This window comes from Lissotriton vulgaris, chromosome 2_2, assembly GCF_964263255.1.
Source record: "Lissotriton vulgaris chromosome 2_2, aLisVul1.2, whole genome shotgun sequence".
Classification (NCBI taxonomy): Eukaryota; Metazoa; Chordata; class Amphibia; order Caudata; family Salamandridae; genus Lissotriton; species Lissotriton vulgaris.
The window spans coordinates 215685018-215708971 of NC_141688.1; the positions used below are offsets into that span (position 1 = coordinate 215685018).

At 43.9% G+C, this 23954-nt stretch overlaps 1 protein-coding gene across 10 annotated transcripts in view; it reads right to left on the bottom strand.

The window, feature by feature from the left end:
* Positions 1-23954, bottom strand: part of PPFIA1 (PPFI scaffold protein A1) — a 922132-nt gene that overhangs the window by 436998 nt on the left and 461180 nt on the right. For 7 of the 10 annotated variants that reach the window (XM_086959566.1, XM_086959563.1, XM_086959565.1 and 4 more), the window contains one exon: positions 9454-9543. The exons of the other annotated variants lie outside the window; for them this stretch is intronic. In XM_086959566.1, the coding sequence (XP_086815692.1) occupies positions 9454-9543 (90 nt within the window). The remainder of the gene's footprint in view (positions 1-9453; positions 9544-23954) is intronic. 10 annotated transcript variants of the gene reach the window in all.

Genomic DNA, 23954 nt, shown 5'->3' on the forward strand with positions numbered 1-23954 from the left:
ATCCTCCTGCTTAACACCCGATATTCTAAGCCAGGCATGCCTACTTAGAGTGGTGCATGTGCATATCAGTCTTCTGTGCATAGTGCTGATTTAAGGCGTGTTAGCAATGTTTTTACCTTCTTGGACAATAGATATAGCCCTTTGCTTGTCCTCTTCGGAGAGCTGCTTGATGAACTCCTCAATATCATCCCATTGCTGGTGTCTGTACCTATTCAGCAGGGCATTAGAGTTTGCAATGCGCCACTGTGTTGCTGCTACCTTTTCCATCTTTCTGCCTACCATATCCATACGTTTGCTTTCTTTCTCTGGGGTCTACTGTTCGAGAGGTCATTTGCTCTTCTCCTGGCCGTGGCATCAATGATGGAGTCAGGCACTGTGTTTCCCGGGATAGAATTAGGGTCCTTGGAAGAGGGATTGTACTTTTTTTTTCTGGCCCTTGGTGTTACCCCCTTGCTTGAGGTCGGCTCCTTAAAGGCTTCTTTGTCTATGTCCAGGATTGGTAGCATTGGTGGGTATTGTATCCCTTTGTTGGGGCTAGTGTTTCTAAAAGGAAGCCTGTGTGTCGTCGTTCCTCTTCAAGTGCAACTCCGAAAGCATCTGCTTCTCTTTTTACTAGGTAGTTGTAGAAGGCTATGTCATCTGGCCTGGATGCCTTCGAAGGATAAAAGCATATCTCCTCCTCTGGACTTTGGCTCGAGGTCATTCCATGTGTCCTCGAAATTTGCTTCCTCCTCTTCTGGTGCATCTATGTATTCCTCGAGATCATCGCGAGGTTCGGGGTTGGAGGTGATACGAGAATCTCCTCTTGTTCCCTTTCCGAGTCTTCCGCCCCTTCGGCGTCAACATTGTCCGCTTCGGCGACGGGGATCTTAGTAATTCAGAATTCCTTGAGTGAAGCGTCAAACTCCTGTTTCTGGAGGAGCGTTGCCATTTTGGCTTCAAACGGTTTTCTTTTCTTCTCTACTTCGAGAGCTCTCTTGGCGTCGGAGACCAGATATTTTTTTTTTTATTTTTTTATTGCGCTTGCCTCTGATTTCGTTGCCGTTGAGGTACCCTTCTTGGGTTTGTATTCTACTCTGGTTTAAAGCGCCGTGGGCTATTTTGCCTTGGTAGGGTGCTGTGGGGTTCCTTGGCTCGAGGCTGGCTGACGTTTGCCTTTTTCTTTGGCGTTGGGGGTGCCTTAGGCTGTGCTTTATTATCGTGGCTCTTCTGTTCCGACGGATGTGTATGATGTCTTTCCTTATCAGTCTTCTTCTCTATATCCTTTGCAATCTTTTTGTGGGCGTGGGTTCTTCCGGAATCTTTTTCTAGAATATCAACATCGTATTCTTGGTGCGTGGATTAAGCTGGAACTCCCTAGTCCTCTTCATCTCTGGAAAGGCCTAGGTCCCTCAGGGAAGGTTTTTTTGATGCCTGGGACATCGTTGCATAGTGGGCCTCTCCCTGCTTTCGGCGTGCCCGAGGGTTTTCGGCTGGAACACTGTGCAGGCCTCACAGTCTTTGTCCTTGTGGTCTTTGGGCAGGCAGAGGTTGCACAAGTTGTATGGATTTGCGTTGAGAATTTATGGTGGCACTTGGGGCAGAATTTGAAAGGGGTATTTTCCATGGCCCATACCTCGCCATTTGTTAACCCTTGATGTCTTCGGTACTGGGGGGTAACATTCTCGTAGTTAAGTTTTGCTCTCCGGTTGAGATGTTGACAGTCGATGATGGTTTTCCACTCGAAATTTCAACTTTTATCTTTTTCAGAAATTTTCCTGAAAAACTTCGGAGCATCCCTTCTTGCTTCCAGACCCAACGGTGGAAAAAAGACTCTGTAGATGGTTACCTCGCACAACGACCTCCTGGGTGCCGTCTGACGTCACACAGGGGACGTACCTGGCACCAAATGGTGGTCCACGACGGCCACAACAGAAGGAAAAAAAAGCTATTCCGGTCCCAACCACTAGATGGCGGAATAATGCACAGAATGTGAATCCAGAAAAGGGTTCATGCTGCAAAACATACAGTTTTGTTCACCTTTTTTAGATGGAAGGAATAGAAACTTTGTGAAGACAATTACGGTAGGAACAAACCCAAGGCTGCATGTCAGGGCAAGGAATGGCTAGAATAGATAGATCATAGGTAGTTGTAATAGAAATGTTTCAATAAAATAGTTTTATAACAGTTTTTTTAGACACTCAGCAACTTAGGATGCATAGTGCAAAAGGAATGAATTTCACCAGTGAGCATACCTCTAACTTGGGAACTTTGTATACAGAAGAGGAGGAGCAAATCCGGTCACGCGCAATAACATCGCGGCCCGTGTACTTCGGATCTGGAACCTGAACGTGAGGTCATTGGTCAAACATCACCAGTTTATATATGACCTCATTGGAAAGGACTCTCCTGACTTACTTCTCCTCACTGAAACCTGGCTCCAGGATTCTGATGCCGCCATTCTCAATCTTACCTTCCCTCCGGAATATACGGTTTTCACATTAAATCGTGCTACGAGAGGAGGTGGCATCGCTATGGCGGTAAAATCGTGCTTTCCCGCGGAATGGAAAGCCCTTGGGCTGCCAGCCTGTGAGAGCGCCCTTTTTAAAGTGTCCTTTAGTCATCATTTTACGCTGAGTGGCATTCTTATCTACCGCCCACCAGGCAATGATACAGTCTTCAAGACCGCCCTTGCCGAGATGGTAAGTTCTTTAGCACCTAGCTGTGCAAACTTTAACATCACTGGTGACCTTAACATCCACTTTGACCGCATATCATCCACAGCCATAGACACTTTGCTTGCAGATCTTGAAACACTGCAACTTGTCCAACTTATAACACTTCCCACCCATATAGGGGGACACATCCTTGAGCCCTTCTTCTCCACTTTGGAGAGGATGAAAGTGTCTAACCCGATCCCGGTTGGTTGGACCGACCATCTACTGGTGGAAGTCTTTTGTCCCATTGATAATATGCCATTCAAACCGGTGGATAGGCTTATTCTTAAAAGACACTGGCACAAGCTCAAACTTGAGGGGTTTTATAGGTTACTGGAGCAGAAACCCCTGAGCCCTTTTTTGGATGTGGAACAAGGATACGACCTGTTTTGCAAATGGATTTCGGATGCCCTTGACTCCCTTATACCTATGCGCTGGTCGAAATGTCATTCCAAGGTACCCAGCCCGTGGTATAACGACTCTCTTGCCGAGCTTAAAAAAATCTGCCGGAAAGCTGAGAGGGAATGGAGGAAGTCCTATGACCTCAGCCTGAAATCCTTCTATTTTGCCAAACTGAAGACCTATCATAGGGCAATCTGCAGAACTCGGGCCGCATTTTATGCCCAGGAATTCCGAACCAGTACCAACCCCTCCAAATTAATTTTTAAGGTACTTAAAGACCTTATGAACAAAAGAGCCACCTCTGCAGAAATCTCATTGCGAGAGTCTAGCCTCCTTCTTCTTGGAGAAAGTGCAGGTTATCTACCGAGGATTTGACCTGTCTCTGCCTGACCCAGAGTTAGCTGGCCCCAACCTTTCGGGCTATGAGATTTTGACTTCCTTGCCTGATTTATCTATGGAGGCCTTTGACAAGCTGAGCCTCAGGATTCAATCAGGCTCCCCTCTGGATCCGCTGAAGCCAGCTCAAATTAGGTTGCTTTCCCCCCTGTGTCGGGCTCCGATACTTACCTTAATTAACCTGTCGCTGTCTAGCGGAATGGTTCCTCCCGCATGGAAGCAGGCGGTAGTTACCCCAATTTTAAAGAAGGCAAATGCAGATCCGCTCCTGCCTGAGAACTATCGCCCCATATCTCTTCTTCCCTGGACGGCCAAAGTCACCGAGGCTCATGTCAATTCCATCTTGACTGAACATCTTGTCCATAACCATATATTAGACCCGAGTCAGAATGGCTTTCGGCCGGGACACAGCACTGAGACTGCTTTGCTTGACTCTGGGCGGACGGCGGCGCTCTTTTTATTAGATCTGAGCGCCGCATTCGATACGGTGTCTCACCGTATTCTGATTAAGCGCCTAGAGGAAGCTGGAGTAGCAGGGACGGCTCTTCAGTGGTTCCGCTCGTTCCTCTCTGACCGTTTCTTTAAGGTGGCTATACCACCCTGCCAGTCCACTTTCCATCAGTTGAACCTGGGGGTCCCACAGGGCTCCTCGTTGAGCCCGACCTTATTCAACCTCTACGTGAAACCGCTAGCTGCGATCGTCAAACAGTGGGGTCTGACGATGACCTCATATGCGGACGATACGCAGCTGGCGGTGACACTGAGTGGAGACCCTGAAGTGGATGCCCCCAGATTCAGAGCGGGACTTGTGGCAGTGGCAAATTGGCTAAAAACCAATTGTTTACAACTGAATGCCAAAAAAACTGAAGTTATGGTTTTGGGGAAACATGCGGAGCTCTGGGGAGATCAGTAGTGGCCCCCAGAACTGGACGTCACTCCAGTACCTGCTTCCGAAGTAAAGAAACTAGGGGTATGGCTGGATCCGGCACTGGCCTTCACAGGTCATACGAAGAAGGTTGCTGCCACCTGCTACGGAATCCTGAGAGGATTAAGGCCAATCCTCAAGTTTTTTGACCCCCCCACCCGGCAGCTCGTGGTCCAAGCCTCAGTTCTTTCTCGGCTGGACTACGGTAGCGCACTGATGCTGGGGATAAACCAGGCTGAGGCATCTAGGCTACAAAGGGTACAGAATGCTGCGGCGCGGGCCATTGTTGGTCTTCCCAGGCACTGTTCGGTTTCCAGCACTATTTCTGCCCTTCATTGGCTGCCGGTTAGGCAAAGAATCAAGGTTAAGGCGCTTTGTTTGGCCTTTAAAATCATGAAGCTCTCCTCGCCGCCTGCACTGGCTAACTTGCTCACCCCGTATGTTCCTTCGAGGTCCTTGAGATCTGCCCCAGTTTTAAACTTAGCAGGATGGGTGGCCGCTCCTTCCGAGTGCTTGCCGCTGGGCTATGGAATTCTCTCCCGGTGCACATTCGAGCTCTGGACAATTTGTCCATCTTTAGGCGTGCTATCAAAACTTTCCTGTTTTCTGTACTTGGTTAGCAGTCTCTTTCCTTTTTCCCGTGTGTTGTGTTTTAGCACTTGTTCAAGCGCCAGGACGCCCCTTTGCTGGGGCAGCTGCGCGCTGTACAAATAATACTAACATAACATAACATAACATAACAGGGAGGAGGATCAGTGGTGAAGAATCTTCTGTTAGAGTATTCATCAGAAAGAGAATTACTGAAGGTAAGTAACTTGTTCATCGGATGGATACATCAAACCTCACTTTGTGTATAGATATTAAAGCAGTAGCATCCAAGATGCCGAGTCTGTGGAATGACACCGATCAAAAAGTCATGCAGGCCAAAATGGCTAAAATGCCCTACCGGTCATACCCGGCTGTGAAGGCAGCAGTGCTTTGTCAATGTGTTCACTAATGCTCCCATTGCTGCCTGGACTGGAAGTGCTAACACTATGGTGCTGGTGGAATGGGCCCCAAGTCCTTCTGGAGGCTGCTTCCTCACCACAGCATGGCAAATCTTGATACAGAGGACTTCACAACTTGATAAGGATTATATTACTTACCCTGTAAGCATCTGTTTGTGGCATGAAGTGCTGTAGATTCAAATGATTTACTTACTACCGCCTTCTAGTGTTGGGGCCAATGTGTGCAGGTTGCTTTTTTTTTTAAGTAGTTTTTCCGAACTTGAGACAGAGTGACTCCTCCTCTTGGTGATTATGCACAGGGGCATTGACTCCATTGTTAGATTGTTTGCCCGCAAGCGGGTGAGATGGAGTGAAAGTAAGCATCTATAAAGAGATGTCCATGCAATTGAAATTGTGTAAAAGTATACAACAGCCACAGGGATTAGGGGAGGAGGGAGGGTGCATGTAAATCTACAACAGTACATGCTGCCTACAGATGCTTACAGGGTTAGTAACAATCCTTTAGATGCATGTGTGTCTGTAGAAACACATTATTTGCACAGACTGTAAAGCAGTCCCTCTCCAAACGTTGTGGCTATCCTGTGTGTGTTGCAGTTATTTGAAAGGGAATACATGGAACTGTCTGTTTTACAATGGCTTGTTGGTGTGCTAAAATGTCCACACAAAAATACTTTGTTGACGTTTGTGGTGTTGACCCAGTATCTGTCTTGAGGTGGAAAAGCATAGGCAAATATTGCTGCCCAGTTCATCCATATGGCATTGCCTTAGGATAGCTGGTGTGGAGGCGAAGCTTGGGCATTTTGTGTTTTCTACACTTGCAAATAGGTCCATTTGTGGACACCCCCACATATGAAAGTATGAGAGTAGGACTTGTGGGTGTAGTTTCAACTCGTGGACTTGTTGCTGTATCCTTCTGAGAAGGAAGGCAAAGTGATTGTCCATCCCTGGGAGGTGTTCAGCCAGCAGATGGATGTTGTGATGTATTCTCCAACACAAAATTGTCTGAAATAGGTGTGATTACTGTAGAGAGCGTCACTCACCACTCCTCCCATGTTTTTTGTAAATAATATAGGATTGCCATGTTGCTCGCCCCTAACGCTCTTTTTTTCTCCTATGCCTTGCCTTTCTTTTCTCAGAGAACCCCTCAAAGAGCTGATCGTCCACCAAATGGTCTTTGGTATGATCGATGTAAAAACGGAGTACTCTTGAGTCCAAATCATGGAGTCTCTCCACCTCTTTCCAGCTGATGTTTACACAATGAGGAAACAGTCTTCAGGGCCAGCAGACATGGGGACAGCTGATCCAAAAAGACGCCAGCTAAGTCCACAACTCCACTCTGCCCTGCTTGTTGCAACACCACATGGCTATGGTGTTGCAACAAGCAACGCCTCCACCGGAGACTAGAGTCCTCTGATCTCGAACTCTGCCAGATGACCACCTCAGCCCAGCAGGGAAGGCGATTGTCACCACTGCCAAGGTCTCTCTCTGATCCAATTGCGGTTAACTTGCCACCACTTAAGGTCCTCTAAACCCTGGAGACCATCCACAGGTTCCCTTGGTGTTGAGCCCACAGATTACAAATCCCACTGCAGAGCCTACTAAGGCCATCTGGTATGATCCAGAAGCTTAGATGCAGGAGGCAAACAGTCCCATTGAGACTCAAGAATGAGGATGAAACATCAAGACCAAGCCCAAATGTTCTGGACATATTATTCCAAAGAGAAGGCTCGTAATTTCATCATATCCAGGATAGCGCTGATGAAAATGGAGCCTCTGTAAAGGAATCAGGTGTGACTTCGGCACTTTGATCATGAGCTCGAACACAAAGTAGATTCGCCACCATCTGGAAGTGGTGTACAACTGAGACATCAAGGTAGGGGGGGGGAGACTGACACTCCCGACTACCAAAAGTAAGCTGCGACCAGGGCCATCACCTTTCTGAACACCTGAGGTACGCTGGTGAGGGCAAAAAGGAGCATGGTAGATTGAAAATTCTCGAGGCCCACTGTCAACCACAGGTAGAGTTTGTGGGCCTGCAGGATGGAGACATGGAAATAGGCATACAGCAAACTCTTCCTCCAGGCCAGAAAACACCTGGGCTAGTTTGAGCATCCTGAATTTTTCCATCAGTTGGTAAAAGTTTGTGTTGTAGGTTTAAAGTAGGATGAAGGCCTCCATCCTTCGTTGGCACTGGGAAATAATGGGAGTAACAACTAGATCAGATTTCTGAGGCAGGGTAGTCTGCAAGGCTCCTCTTTTTACAAAAACGTCTGGCGTTCCTAAAGCAAAACAGAAATATTTTCCTCCAAAAGCTGCTTTGATGTAGGTGGAAAAGGCAAGGGGAAGAAAGACATAGCCCCTATGGACTTTCTGCGTGACCCACCTGTTGGATGTTACCGTTTGGCAGCAGTGGAGAAAATGAGAGATCCTGCCTCCAACTGATGGTCACCTGCCGCCAAGGATAAATTGAAGAGGCTTGGAGTCTGCTGCCGGAAGGGATGTGGCCCGAGAAGTCGGTCGCCTATCTTGACCCGAGTGTTGCCTACTAAACCCCCCTTTGCCTACTCAGATAGGACTGTTGGAGTGGTGGGTCCAGATGTTTGTCTGAAGGCAAAGACTATAGCAATGCCTCGAAAGAGAAAAATTGTTCCGATACTGCCTTGCTTTTGTTGAAAGGCAGAGGGAGGGCACAGTTGCTCTGCTTTCTTTAAAGCGTCCATGACCATAAGTGAGGCTTGAATGTTAACTGATGAACAGTGGATTTTCAGAAGTGAACAGCAACAAAATATATTTCAGAATTGTAATCTGTTGAAAAGCAACTCTCATTGCACTTACATATATATAATTTATTGTAAGAGATAATTTTGCTAATTTGTGTAAATAGTCACATGTAGGGAAGCTGACACTATCGAAAATTACAGGGGCATGGCAATGGTGGGCAATTTGTGTTATCCGTTAGGAGTGGATCGCCTTTCTTCAGGGAGCCAGAATTTTATTGTGCATTTAGTAAATTGATAATCATAGGGTAGAGTAGCTCTAACGAACTTATCGAAAAATATATTACTAATGTATCAAAATGCAATAACTAAAATTAACAACCTCTAAACACTCCACAAAGCAGATAAATACGGCACATTTCCTTTCGTCATAAAGAAAAGATAAAACAGACTTAAAATAATTACACATGCATCAAAATAGGAGATGATCAAACCCACACATTACTGTATATGTATTTGCAAGGTAAGCATGCAGACAGGCATACTGGACAAACATTGTTTTCATAAAAAATGTGTAAGGAACATGTAGGGTCTAAAGACTTTACCTTTCTACGATGTTTCCTCAAATCACTAGGCTGACAGATGCATGCAAAGAAAAGATTAGAAGAAAGCATATTTATTGTGCACTCTAGCACAACATATCCACAAAGTGTTGTCATAACACCACAAACATCATAAATCATATGGAGTAGAAAATAGCATGAAATATTTGCAAGCTCACAATATATTTGAGGTGTCACAAAAAGTAATGTTTAAGTTAGTACCTTCCATGCAAGCATTAGCTGGTAGCAAATAGTGAACAGATACCACAACAGCTCATAGCAACTATCACAATACATACTTGCAACCATGGAGGTAGGAAGATTGACGTTAGGGTATGGAAACACAAGAGTATGAAAAGGAGTCTCAGCACCTGCAGCACAGCCAGTGAAGCACATTCAAAGTACTGTTTAGACCCTTCAAGGGCATAAAAGTTTTACTAAATACTGGGGTTGTCGCTGATTTAGGGACTTTGTAACAAAGAGAATGAAGGATTGTTCTTCAAGTATGACAAGTGAATTAGCAATCCGTCCAGACTTCTGATTTACTACTTTGTACCTGGTTCTTTCAATGTGACACAATGACATTTCAGACGTCAGATTATTCAGTCCCAAAACATTATCCTGCAAATTATAAGGCAATTACATTTTCTCAATTATCTGAAAGTTTAATTCACACTTTCTGAAAACCCAGCTTCAAGTGTTCTTTACCTGAGAAGGCAGTGAAGAATCGCTATATGTTGGGGTGGAACTGGGAGGGGAGCTGGATGAATAAACTACGGACTGGTGGGTAATAGAGGTCTGGAATAAAAAACGAATATAGCGATGGATGGAAAAATAATAATGAAAATGGATTAAACTTACTGAAACAAAAAGCAGAACATATGATAGAAATATAGGACAACAGATGAAGCAAAAGAAAAAATATGATTATTGTTGGCCATGGATGATAGGATTAAAATACTATGTATGATTTATAGGTCAATAACATGATCAACTGCATGCATAATATACACAAAGAGGAACTAAATAAAAAGAGAACCAATAAAAATGAAAAAACAGTACATGTGTGCTAGGACAGAAGGTCATTGGAACAGTAGGCAAACCAATATGCAATACACTAGCTAACAATATAACATACATTTAACAAATATGTGCATTCCGTGATCTGGCTGGACTAACATTCATCTAACATGCTGAACAAAATCCAAACACAGTGGTCTGTGAATTGAAAGTGCAGGAATGAATAACAGGTCTATGTCGACATGACGTCATCTGATACAAGGCTGGAGCTTTGGAAATTTTGCAATACCCAAACACAAATATATTACGAATGACTACACTAAATACAAAATATAAACTGTGAGGAAATGGAGTGTATTATATAGTGTTACTGTGCCACCTCACCGTCTAATACACTACTAACCCCTTTAGGACCAATGAGGTTTTGTTTGTTAAACTCTAAGCTCAAACCTGGGTAGCTGTGGCCCAGAACAGTCAGGCTTACATAAAAGAACAAGTGCAAAGCATTTAAACAGCATCAAAACATTTGCAGGAGAAAGGAATGAAACACAAATGAAATCAGACACTCATTTATAAACAGACTAGAGTTTTATACATATTTAGACACTAAAAAGATCTACTAGAGGGTCTCAGAGATACAGAATTTACGCAGTATACTAACTCGCAGCTATTTACTTAAACGTGAACAAGCATGGCTAATACAAAGAATTTAACACTTCACTTAAAAACCTTTTCAAGAAAAACTCATATGTATCAATGTAAGTTATTTAGAGCTACCTTAGGTGACCAACTCCGGAAAAGGAGCCAGTCAGGGGAACCAGCAAGATCCACAAAAATAGTTACCTCATAGAAAAAAAGCAGTTTCCAGTCCAGTTCCAGCATCAGTGGCTTCTTGCCTTTGATTTGTATTGATTCGTCCTGATGTAAGGGATACAGGATGCTGTAGATGCTCAAGAAGGCTGAAGATGCTGTGCAGTTGACAGGAGTCTTCCTGGGGCTACTCATTTGCCCACAGGCTAGGTAAGGTGAGGTGAGGTAAGGCGATCCTGGCCACAGGGCACAACGTCCCTTAAAGTCCTCTCAAGCTAGGTAGAAGTCCGGTAGCCAGTGGGCTGCTATTCGACCAGCACAGCTGTCTAAGACGGTTCCCTTCTTTTGAAGGTAACTAGCCTCCTGGGTGACCGAGCTGCACTCAATGCCTCTCCTGGGCCCATCAAATTCAGGGACAACTTTTGAGCACCAACTTTCCCCAGCAGGGTTCTTCAGCTGTTGGGGACCTGTGCAGGGAACAGGAGGTCAGCCAACTGACCCTTGGAGACTCTTGCTTCAGCAGTGCTCAGGAGTCTACTTCTCCACGAGCAGGACACATTAGACAGTCCTTTACTAGCCACCAGGTACAGCAAGAGCAGTAACCGTCAGTGCAGCAAGGTACTCTTTCGGTCCTCTTCTCCAGCCCTGTGAGATCACAGTTGTTGGTGCCAGGGGTGTCCCTATTATGCCCAGAAAGTACCCTTAGAGGAGGTTACATTTACGAGCCGATAAGCTAGCAGAGTGGACTTTCTCTGATTCGATAGACAGGAGGAGCGGTCACCTACTAAACTTGCACTACAAAGGCACTAACTCATCTCACACACAAAGAACTTCACACTAGACTATTGTGCCCCAAACAAGACTGGGACCAGGGCAGGAGACAGAAAATTAGAGACATCTCTGAAGGGAAAATGCCGGAAGCTTCTCCCACTTCAAAGCTGCCCCCAGGCATAAATAACAGACCATCAAACCCATCTCTACAGTACAACTCCTGTACCTGTGAATACTACATAAAAATGACGCCCTGCTGCTTGAGGCTTGCCTTGCTTGCTGAGTAGGAAGACTAGAAATGCACCCTTCATCCCAGGATTACGTGTCAGCGGACTGACCTCCTGTTAGAAATTCAGGTACATAACAAGCTCCAGAGGTTCCCATGCATGACCAGCTGACCTCATGCCTGCACCTACCTGAGCCCTGCTGGCCTGTGTGGGAGCGAGATCCTGATCCCAAAGAGGTGCCTCCCAGGTCCTGGACCCTTTGAGAGGTATTAGTTGATTTCCTCCTTAAAGAAAAGGAGAAATGCTCAAGTTTTGAGCTCTGCGCAACCAGGCCCATTCGTGCCAAGATCTAGCCACCAGTGCCAACGGACAATGTGAAGCTCTGGTGCACTGACACTTCATGCTACAGCAACTGCAAGCGATGACTGGCATAGCAAATATGCACTTAGCGATAGAGCATTAACAGACCGCGGTGACCACCAACGTGAATCTCCAGGAACGACGACGAAGGCCAACAGGACTGTCGAGCTGCCGTGATCAACGTATGTGATGCCCAATCCTGCTCTTTTGGCTACCGCAAAGACCATTTGCGACACTCTCTCTGCTCCTTGCAGCCCCCTACACCGTGAACAGAACGCTTGGGCTGGACTTTAGAAGGCAACTTGTTCAGTGGGGCTAACCTGGTCCCTGTAACAGCTACCCACTACATAAGGGTCAGCCTGTACTTGTGACTTTCATTTGGTCTGGCTCGACCAGATAATCGTAAGTGACGCTTTGTGCTTTTAGGTGCTAGATTTACTTTAAATCTTTGACATTGCATATCTCTGGTTCTACTGATTGAATTATTGTTATTTTGGTGTCAAAGCATTTATTAAATTTGATTCTATTTTTCTAAATTAGTGGATTTTTCTTGTGTTCTGTTTTTACTTATTGATGTTTAAGTGCTGCATAAATACTTTACACATTGCCTCAGAGTTAAGCCTAATTGCTTTTGTGTCAAGTTTCCAGAGGGTTAAGGGCTACACACCCACTGGAAGACTATTTTGGCAATTTGCTTCCCTCCTCTGTCCCCACTGCCAGCATGTTTACCTACACAATAGGGCAGACCGTCCCACGCGTCCTTGCTACTTGCCCTTCTAAGGTGACTTCCCCTTTAAAGCTTGCCTTTTGGGCCAACACACCGTGTGGGTTCCAGACGAGAGGAGGCAAGTACTCGTCGTGTGACAGGCTATTATTGCTGCCTTTCCAGGGAGGAGTTCACGTCTCCCCACAACGGCAGAAGGCTGTCTCATGGCTAGCCTCAACAAATGGCCACTAGAAGACTGGGCAATAGCAGCAATTTTTTAAAAGTTGCATGTTGCAACAAATTACATTAATTTCGACTTGGGCATCAATTTGGGTTTAATGTAACACGCTGTTTGATACCTGGAAATACCAGCTAAGTTAGTCATGTGCAGAAGTCAGCATGGACTAGTTGTCAGCATGTACTTGCCAATGGGGCAAGTACATACTCTCCCAGTACAAAATACAATTGCGGGTTTTAACTGCCAGAAAATGTTAAACACATGTTCTACTTTTTTAAATATGTTTCAACCTGCCTTAGGACTTGAGAGGCCTGATGTAGGGGTAACTTACACACATTAGCAAAGGAGTTGGTTCTTTGCTATTGCTTTAAATGGCAAATTCGAATTAGCAGTTTAAACCTGCCCCTCCAGTCTGCAGTGGCACACTATGCAGCCCTTGTTGTACTACCCTTGGTAGGATAATGTAAAACATCGCTCAGTCACTAACTTGCAGGTCCTGGATACTTCTGGTAATATATACTAGGGAATTACAAGTAAGTTAGGCTAAAGCAACGGTATAAGCGAATCAACCATGTGCCTTTTGAATTTCAAAGCAAATACACCAGTGTCTAGTTGTTAAAATGGGGCAAAAGAATTGGGTTGAAAACCTGCAGAAAGTCTGCTTCAATATAAAAACAAATAACTGACTCTTATTTCATTATTATTTACATGTCGTCATTTTTAGCAAGGCTTAACTGATTTTTTGACTTTTATACTATGTGTAAAGAAAAAAAAGCAAATAAAGCATGGAGCAAACAGAAACTCTAGCAAGGTTTCTTACAAAAACATTCTGAAACCAGACTATATAATATGAAAGAACCCTAAGCATCTAAATTACTCCAAACACACGTGCATTTTCTGGATTTTGAAATATGTCTGAAACACAAGTGACTAACTCCTAAGTCATGCATTCACATCTAGCTACTTGAACTTAATTCAAATATAGCACAAACACACAAATTCATTGCTTTTTCACGCAAAGAAGCTAATTCATTCATTGTATTGGAAAGAGCAACTTGAGGAACTGCCTGAAACCTCTTGCCCTAAGGACTTTTGGGCTTCGCTCTCTGTGTATCTACTTACAAATCCTGATGCACAATAGGTGCTGTAATCTAATGTTCTAGTTGTGTCTATTTTTGAGACTGCCATGTGCTGCAATACTGCAAATTGTGTTGAGATGCTCCGTTGGCATCACAATACTTTTTTCTAGTAATAAGTCTGCGAGTCGGTTTTTTAGTGTTCAGAAAATTGGCGCACAACTTGTTACGGTAGGATAATGGTTGATAGATTTGTTATAGGTATATTCTGGTAGGTGCTTCTTGGTCAGAGGATAAACCTTAACCTCTGTGGTTGAAAAAGAGATCAGAAACCTCCTTTTCGGTGAATTAGGCAACAAGATCCAGAGCACACAATATGTATCTATACCTTAATTTGTCTTAGACTAGTGTTAGTAGGGATATATCGGACAAAGTATATAATTTTCAAGGTTTTATTCACCAACAGTGTCCCCTCCTGGGAATCACTGCAAATAATCAAGCCGACCCGTGTTTCGTCACAACATGTGGCTGTGACTCTTCAGGGCTAGAAGAGAGTAATTGTATAAATACGATATCAAAATACAAATAATCGCGTTGTTTGTGGTAAGAGGGATCACCCGTGACGGGGAAACCAATAAGGTGGGATAGGAAAAGGAAAACTTGTATGGTGAAATTACAGCAAAAGACATGCTTCACTGACCGAAAACCAAATAACTTTCTGGTGTCGGGGATAGACCAATGTGTTGTGAATGTCGGCGCAATCAGGATAATAGTAAATCGAATCACTATATACGTTTGTAAAAACATAATTGTGCAAGTGTAAAGTGAAGACAATTAAATGTTTCAGGCACACAATCGAGTTTGTCAATTAATATTTAGAAAAAACACAATTTCTCAGTCTTTTGTACTGATAATCCACACATTTAGCAAATGTAGCAGTTTCAAATCGTAGGTATTATAGGTATGGTGACATTATAGGAACCTCGAGTTAATCTATCAGTTATTGCGGTGGAGTCTCGACTAAATAAGTGCCTTTAGAGGAGCTTGGGAATTACAAGATAATCGCAGATTAAAGGGGTCCCATTGAAGATATAGGGGTTAAATACACCCGTTTCTCGTAATTGCCGCATCGTACAGTTTATTCTTGGCTATAAGTTATTCCATTTCTTAACACTACTCATCGTAAGAGAATATTTTGGCTGTCTATCTATTTGGACTTGAAACGCGACTGGCATTATTAAAAGAGAAATGTCCTTCAATCATAATTCTTAATTACGCCCGTGTGCTCCTGCAAATGGAGACCCAAACTAATGTGTTGATCCCAAGATTGAACAAGAAAAATTAGGATATTGTCACTTGCACAGAAAACAACGAGTCAAACAAAGTAATATTACTTGTTGTGTTTCATCTCACCAGCAACAGTCAAAATTATAGAAAAACTACTCAACTCTATTAGCATGCCGTGCCACTACACAACCCACAACTCCTGTTTAGTCAAAAGTTGAGGTGACTTCGTGGTTTAAAACTCAGAATTTACATAAGAAATGCGCAGCTGTGATAATGAGTACGGAAAAAAATATTTTAAAGTTTACATAATAAATGCGCAGCTGTGACTCGAGTGCGGTAAGGGGAGAATTGACAAGGAAAGACAGTGTTTATAACGTTACCTGATTTTAATAATCAATTGGCGTGGTCTACGAAGGGTGAAAAAGAAGCGGAAATGGAGTTAGATTCTCTTGTCCTTGCGTTTGCCTTAAACACAAGTACTGGGAATAATCATTGTAAAGTTAAAGAGTGAAAACTCACCGGTGAACCGGTGATAATTCCAACCCGGTCCTAATCGGGTGTTTTTTTTAGATTTTGAGCGGTAGGCACCAAGTCGGGTTGCCGTTGCCGAATATTAGGTGGGGAATTTTGTTCAATCTACAAAATTCACAGGAGCGGAGGCTGGAAAATAAAGGGAGGCTTCATGAGGGACGCTCGTTGGGTTTAATAAAGGTCATGGATTGTACCTGAAAATAATAAAACGTATGGAATCCTACCCGTGTGAAGTGTGAGTACTGGCGTCGATGTCAGTCGGTAGCCGAATGCGGGAACACCGAAAGCGGTTAAGCCCGCCCCTTTTGTAGACAACTAATAAAAGAGGACTAGACCGCTCACACCACCCATAGAGTCGGAAAAGGGAAGAGTTACTTAAAAACCAGGGAAAGTAATGGACCTCGGATTTCTCAAGAGTTTAGGCCGTGTGCGTTTTTTTTCTTTCCATTTCACAGCTGCTCATTAGTTACGGTTTAATTTAAATATACGTCTCTGTAATGAAAACACAATTGTGTGAGGTGGAAATAATAATACCCATTGGTGAGCGTTTTAAAGTAAAGCAAACCACAAAGTGGTTGATCAAGTGATTTCAAAATGCAAGATATGAATAACCAGCAGAAATTTAGTACACAACTCCCTACACAAGGGAGGAAAAGGATACAGAAATTTTCAATTCGCCTCATTACCAATGTTTATAGGAGATGGAAGAAAGTTTAGCAGAGAATCCGACCATAACATTATTTACATTCCGATCGCGTAAATAGCGATATTCTTATCATGTCTGCGTAAATTATTAGCAACACCATCGTAGTGGAGAAACATCTAGGCATGCAATTAATCAAAACCCAGGTTGAAAAATGCTGATCGTAAGAGAGACATAATTTTCAGCTCTCCGAACTATTATTTACAAGGTTCAGTTTACTGAAAATTAGTGGGATTGATAATCCTCAGCTATCGGCAACATAAAAAGAAATGTAGCTCATCATCAGTGTTCTGGCCTGTTCTTGTCGTATCTAGACGCATGATCCAAAGTGCTTCCTCCCTTCTAAGGCGTAGTTCTCCGTTTCCTCCTCTTACTGATGCCTGTACTACGTCAATGCCATAGAAGGTAAACGATTTGATGTTGCCTTGTGATGGACATGAAGCCATATGTATTGCCATGGGGTATCTGGGATCTTCAGTCGCATAGGCTCTTGCGTGTTCCCTATTCCTTATGTTCCTCTGAGTGGTCTGATGGAACTTCCCACAATCTGCTTTTACAGGCACATTCAATGATGTACACTGTGAATTCCGTATCGTTGAGGAGGAAACAGAGAACTACGCCTTAGAAGGGAGGAAGCACTTTGGATCATGCGTCTAGATACGACAAGAACAGGCCAGAACACTGATGATGAGCTACATTTCTTTTTGGGTCCCGATAGCTGAAGATTATCAACCCCACAATTTTCAGTAAACTGAACCTTGTAAATAATAGTTCGGAGAGCTGAAAATTATGTCTCTCTTACGATCAGCAATTTTCAACCGTTGGTTTTGATTAATTGCATGCCTAGATGTTTCTCCACTACGATGGTGTTGCTAATAATTTACGCAGACATGATAAGAATATCGCTATTTACGCGATCGGAATGTAAATAATGTTATGGTCAGATTCTCTGCTAAACTTTCTTCCATCTCCTATAAACATTGGTAATGAGGCGAACTGAAAATTTCTGTATCCTTTTCCTCCCTTGTGTAGGGAGTTGTGTACTAAATTTCTGCTGGTTATTCAAATCTTACATTTTGAAATAACTTGATTAACCACTTTGTGGTTTGCTTTACTTTAAAACGCTCACCAATGGGTATTATTATTTCGACCTCACACAATTGTGTTTTCATTACAGAGACGTATATTTAAATTAAACCGTAACTAACGAGCAGCTGTGAAATGGAAAGAAAAAAAACGCACACGGCCTAAACTCTTGAGAAATCTGAGGTCCATTACTTTCCCCGGTTTTTAAGTAACTCTTCCCTTTTCCGACTATGGGTGGTGTGAGCGGTCTAGTCCTCTTTTATTAGTGGTCTACAAAAGGGGCGGGCTTAACCGCTTTCGGTGTTCCCGCATTCGGCTACCGACTGACATCGACGCCAGTACTCCGGCTTCACACGGGTAGGATTCCATACGTTTTATTATTTTCAGGTACAATCCATGACCTTTATTAAACCCAACGAGCGTCCCTCATGAACTCTCCCTTTATTTTCCAGCCTCCGCTCCTGTGAATTTTGTAGATTGAACAAAATTCCACACCGAATATTCGGCAACGGCAACCCGACTTGGTGCCTACCGCTCAAAATCTAAAAAAAACACCCGATTAGGACCGGGTTGGAATTATCACTGGTTCACCGGTGAGTTTTCACTCTTTAACCTCTTCGATGCTAATGACAAGGGTAACTCGTCATGCACTTACCATTCATTTCAATGGAAATTAAAGGAAAATGATAATATTGCCTTAGCACTAAAGGTGTTAACTTTACAATGATTATTCCCAGTACTTGTGTTTAAGGCAAACGCAAGGACAAGAGAATCTAACTCCATTTCCCCTTCTTTTTCACCCTTCGTAGACCATGCCAATTGATTATTAAAATCAGGTAACGTTATAAACACTGTCTTTCCTTGTCAATTCTCCCCTTACCGCACTCGAGTCACAGCTGCGCATTTATTATGTAAACTTTAAAATATTTTTTGCCGTACTCATTCTCACAGCTGCGCATTTCTTATGTAAATTCTGAGTTTTAAACCACGAAGTCACCTCGACTTTTGACTAAACAGGAGTTGTGGGTTGTGTAGTGGCACGGCATGCTAATAGAGTTGAGTAGTTTTTCTATAATTTTGACTGTTGATGGTGAGATGAAACACAACAAGTAATATTACTTCGTTTGACTCGTTGTTTTCTGTGCAAGTGACAATATCCTAATTTTTCTTGTTCAATCTTGGGATCTACACATTAGTTTGGGTCTCCATTTGCAGGAGCACACGGGCGTAATTAAGAATTATGATTGAAGGACATTTCTCTTTTAATAATGCCAGTCGCGCTTCAAGTCCAAATAGATAGACAGCCAAAATATTCTCTTAGGATGAGTAGTGTTAAGAAATGGAACAACTTATAGCCAAGAATAAACTGTACGATGCGGCAATTACGAGAAACGGGTGTATTTAACTCCTATATCTTCAATGGGACCCCTTTAATCTGCGATTATCTTGTAATTCCCAAGCTCCTCTAAAGGCACTTATTTAGTCGAGACTCCACCGCAATAACTGATAGATTAACTCTAGGTTCCTATAATGTCACCATACCTATAATACCTACAAATTGAAACTGCTACATTTGCTAAATGTGTGGATTATCAGTACAAAAGACTAAGAAATTGTGTTTTTTCTAAATATTCATTGACAAACTCGATTGTGTGCCTGAAAAATTTAATTGTCTTCACTTTACACTTGCACAATTATGTTTTTACAAACGTATATAGTGATTCGATTTACTATTATCCTGATTGCACCGACAGTCACAACACATTGGTCTATCCCCGACACCAGAAAGTTACTTGGTTTTCGGTCAGTGAAGCATGTCTTTTGCTGTAATTTCACCATACAAGGTTTCCTTTTCCTATCCCACCTTATTGGTTTCCACGTCACGGGTGATCCCTCTTACCACAAACAACGCGATTATTTGTATTTTGATATCGTATTTATACAATTACTCTCTTCTAGCCCTGAAGAGTCACAGCCACATGTTGTGACGAAACACGTGTCGGCTTGATTGTTATTTGCAGTGATTCCCAGGAGGGGACACTGTTGGTGAATAAAAAACTTGAAGACTTGATCGATATTTGCAGTGATTCCCAGGAGGGGACACTGTTGGTGAATAAAACCTTGAAAATTATACACTTTGTCCGATCTATCCCTACTAACACTAGTCTAAGACAAATTAAGGTATAGATACATATTGTGTGCTCTGGATCTTGTTGCCTAACTTTTTTCTAGTGCCATGGGGAACAATGGGTTAAGGGAGGTGGGAGTTCCGTTGGTTATTTTTTGCTTTATGGAACAAACAAGCGCTTGTGCCACGATGATTCTATATGCACGTTTCGGGCTCTTGCATGAGGACCTGCTGTGTACTATACAAGCTCCTCTATAAACAAATATAAAAAAATGTGATACTAGCTATCAAGAAAGCTCGACAAAAAAAAAAGCCAATTCATTCATGTGAAAAAGTCACTTACATAAAACTAGGCTGAACAATCTTCTAGGGAAAAGAAAATATGGCAAATAAAGCCAGACTTGCACCACCGGCCCGAGATAAAAATAAAGAGTGCATCTTTAAGGAGGCAGGCAGCTCAAGCATCCCTTGATGCACTGTAGTGCTAACCAAGGTGCAGCAGTTGAATATCAGTTACTTGGCTCCAGCATTCCTGGGCTGTTACACTTCAAAGATGTACAAACTTTAATTATTCCTCACTGTCCTAGGTGATGACACATAATTCAAGCATTTCAGTTTATGAGACTGAATACCGGACAAGTAGGATTACAAGGGGGCAGATTTTTTAAAGGTTTTCTAAGGTAAGAAACCGCTCTGACACCCAGGACAATGACTGACACACCAGGACCGATACTCAAGCGTCCTTGGCTCGGGGGCTGAAGTAAAGGCCATGAAGCGATTGTAATCAAGATAGATCTAACAAAAAGAAGCCTCTGCATAGGAGTCAAGAAGTTCACAGTCGTCTGGGGGCGGTCCGCAACAGACTGTGGTGCGAATCTCATTTAACAGCGAGCTATCAAGGTAGTGGAATACTGGTACTCCCGACACCGAAGATGGACAAAGATCAAAGCCATCCTCTTTGAGGGGTGGCATCACAGGTGAGGGGTGGCATCACAGGTGAGGGGTGGCATCACAGGTGAGGGGTGGCATCACAGGTGAGGGGTGGCATCACAGGTGAAGGGTGGCATCACAGGTGAAGGGTGGCATCACAGGTGAAGGGTGGCGGTGACCGACGAGCTCAGCCCTGCGATCTGCCAGGTTTTTGGTACTCCCCTCCCTCTCCCCCCTTATCCGGTTACATGGTGATACCGAGATGCCGGTCGGCTAAATACGCCTCTCCTGGTCTTATCTTGAACTTCTGGGAACTTGATGCCCCCACCCTCCCCTACCAGTTACGGGATGCCACCTAATTACCAGAGTGCACGAAATGGGCACATTAATACCAGAGCCTTCACTCACACGTAAGAGAGCACTCTGTGTTTTATCTGCTCTTAAGAAGCTGGAGAGACCCGGGCAAGAAGCTGTCATAACTGGATTAAATCCTGCCCATTGCCCTACATCATTGCTCTACTTTGTGTGTGTTAAAGGGGTTGCCACACTACTCAGCTGTGTGACAGTTTGGCCTATATTCCTGCTCATGGGTCTAGACCGAACAGGCATTCTGGCTAACAGTTAGAACTATTACTAATCTTTGTGGGGGCTTTGTCTGAAAAGAGACATAGGACTACACCCTTTAAAGCCACCATAGAGACAATGAGAGTAGGGCCAGCCAACATAGTTTAAACAGCAATTGAAAGAGGACTACAGCCTTACCCAACACACTAACTGAAAGTGCAGAAAGTGATAAAGGATTATCCCCCAGGACTAACCATCAGTCGCAAAAGAATCAGCCATCTTGAACTACCCTCAAGAACAATCACTGGAATTAAACGCCGTTGCCACTTTGATCTGACCACTTATCCATATTTAGCACTACTAAAACTACCCATCACTAGTAGATCATTACATCTTTGATTCGCCTCGCTACAAATATTCAGGTGAGACCCCCCCATCCCCACCTGACCCTACTTCGACTTGCCTCACTTTCTACTACCAAGTCCGGTTCCTTATAGATACAAGAGCCAACTACATCAGGGAACGCAAGGGACTACACACTTATACCCTGCAAACCTGCCAAAAAAGCAGCCAAACTTTTTAAACAGAACTGGTAAACAGTGCTTAATTTGAGCAGGTGCTCAGCACCAGCACTTCTTTCACAGGGCCGGGGCTACAATTTCTGACCCTGCAGGTGGTGGTCTCAATATTAATTGTTCAAATTCAAAATAAAAAGAATAACATACATTGCAGGGTGAGTGGCTGGTAAATGTTCAGACCTAGACCAGCATAGACCTGTCCAGGTAGGCAAGATTGTGTATCACCACGTTACTCATCATGCCCATCACAAATCCAAGAAGTCATCGACAAACTATGGCTTGCATTCTATTCCTCCTATACTTAAAAAATCCACTTTAGACCCCTTGAAGCCCGAAAAATTCAGACCTATTTCGTTGCTTCCTAGGGCTGCGAAGATTGCTGAGGCCCATGTAAACTCTATTCTTACCAATGTTCTAAATGCCAATGACACTCTGGATGAAACTCAGGATGGGTTTCGCGCCGGTCATAGCACGGAGACGGCGCTCTTGGCTATGACGGAGCATCTTCGGGCCACTCTCGATCATGGCCAAACGGCGGCACTGATCCTATTGGATCTCAGTGCCACTTTTGACAATGTCTCCCACCAGATCCTGCTCCATCGGCTTGAAGAGGCAGGGAACACGGATATGGCTCTTGCCTGGTTTAGGTCTTTCTTGACCGACAGATCATTTCGTGTTTCCACTCCTCTCTTCCTTCCTTTCTAGGGCGTACTCTATTAGGCAGGGTGTCCCTCAGGGCTCGGCTTGGAGCCCCACCCTGTTCAATCTTTACGTTCAGCCGCGGGCTGCTGTCGCCAAAGCGGGGGACCTTAACATCATGTTGTACGCTGATGATACGCAGCTAGTGGTCGCCCTATCGGAAGGTGTCACCATGGACCATGTAAGCTTCAATGCAGGTCTGGCTGCGGTAGCAGACTGGATGACAGCTAACTGATTACAACTTAACGCCGCTAAGACAGAGGTGCTATTGGTGGGCAAAAACACTGAGCTATGGGGAGACCACTGGTGGCCTTCTACTTTGTGGAAAGCTCCTACACCTAAGAAAGAAGTGAAAAACTTGGGAGTCTGGTTAGACTCCGCATTAAGCTTTGGCACCCAAACGAAAAAAGTTGCCGCCACCTGTTTTGGCATACTACGCAGTCGAAAAGCGGTCTTGAAATTCTTTTATTCAGCTACTAGGCAACTAATTGTTCAATCTATGGTGTTGTCCAGATTGGACTATGCCTGTTCACTGCTCTTAGGTGCTAATAAGGCGGATATTGCCCGTCTGCAACGCATTCAAAATGCGGCTGCTAGAGCCTTAGTAGGTCTGCCCAGTTTTAGTTCTACCTCTGCTACTATTCGGAAACTTCATTGGCTTCCTGTAGCTCAGCGGATACAGTTTAAGACCTTATGTATCTCATTTAAAATCTTAAAACTGTCTACCCCTAAAATGCTAGTGCCATTGCTGAATATGTATATGCCCACGCGGGCTCTACGATCAGCTGGCCAGAACCTGGTTGAAGTCCCCCGGTTCAAGCGAAGCAGTGCGGGTGGACGCTCTTTCCGCTTCTTAGCAGCAAAACTATGGACCACTCTACCAGTCAATATTCGGCAAATGGAGGAGTTGTTTCAATTTAGGAAAGCCATCAAAACTCACTTATTCCCTTGAAATGTTTTTCGGTCTCTCTTTTTCTGATCTCAATTCTGTTTTTGCTCAGGATTAGCGCCGGGACGCCCCTTTGCTGGGGCAGCTGTGCGATTTACAAATCATATAACATAACATAACATAACATAACATAGTCTTCTGCACTGCCTGAGCCTAACCCTCCCATTGGATAATTGCAGCTGGGGCTGGCTTATGAAGGAGTTGAGGCAAGGAAGCTGCGAGAACGCATTTGGAACTTGGTAGTGAGGGTTCTTGAAGAAGAATAAATGAAAGTAAGTGTGCACTTTCCAATTGCTGCGTAGCCAGAGTAGCATATCCTGCAGACATGCATTGCTGCTATCCTCAACGTGCTCGATGCGGCTGTGGCCCAACAAAACTTTTTTGCACAATGGCGTCACCTGTAGAATCTGTGCACTGCACCCCAGCAATGGTAATTGCTGAGCGTGCGTGAGTCTAGTAAGCACCACAGCCATACTTACCGGCATTGGCAGCCTTACGGCTGGGGACAATGCCTGTGCTGTAGCAGGCAGGGTCACAGCAAGCTGA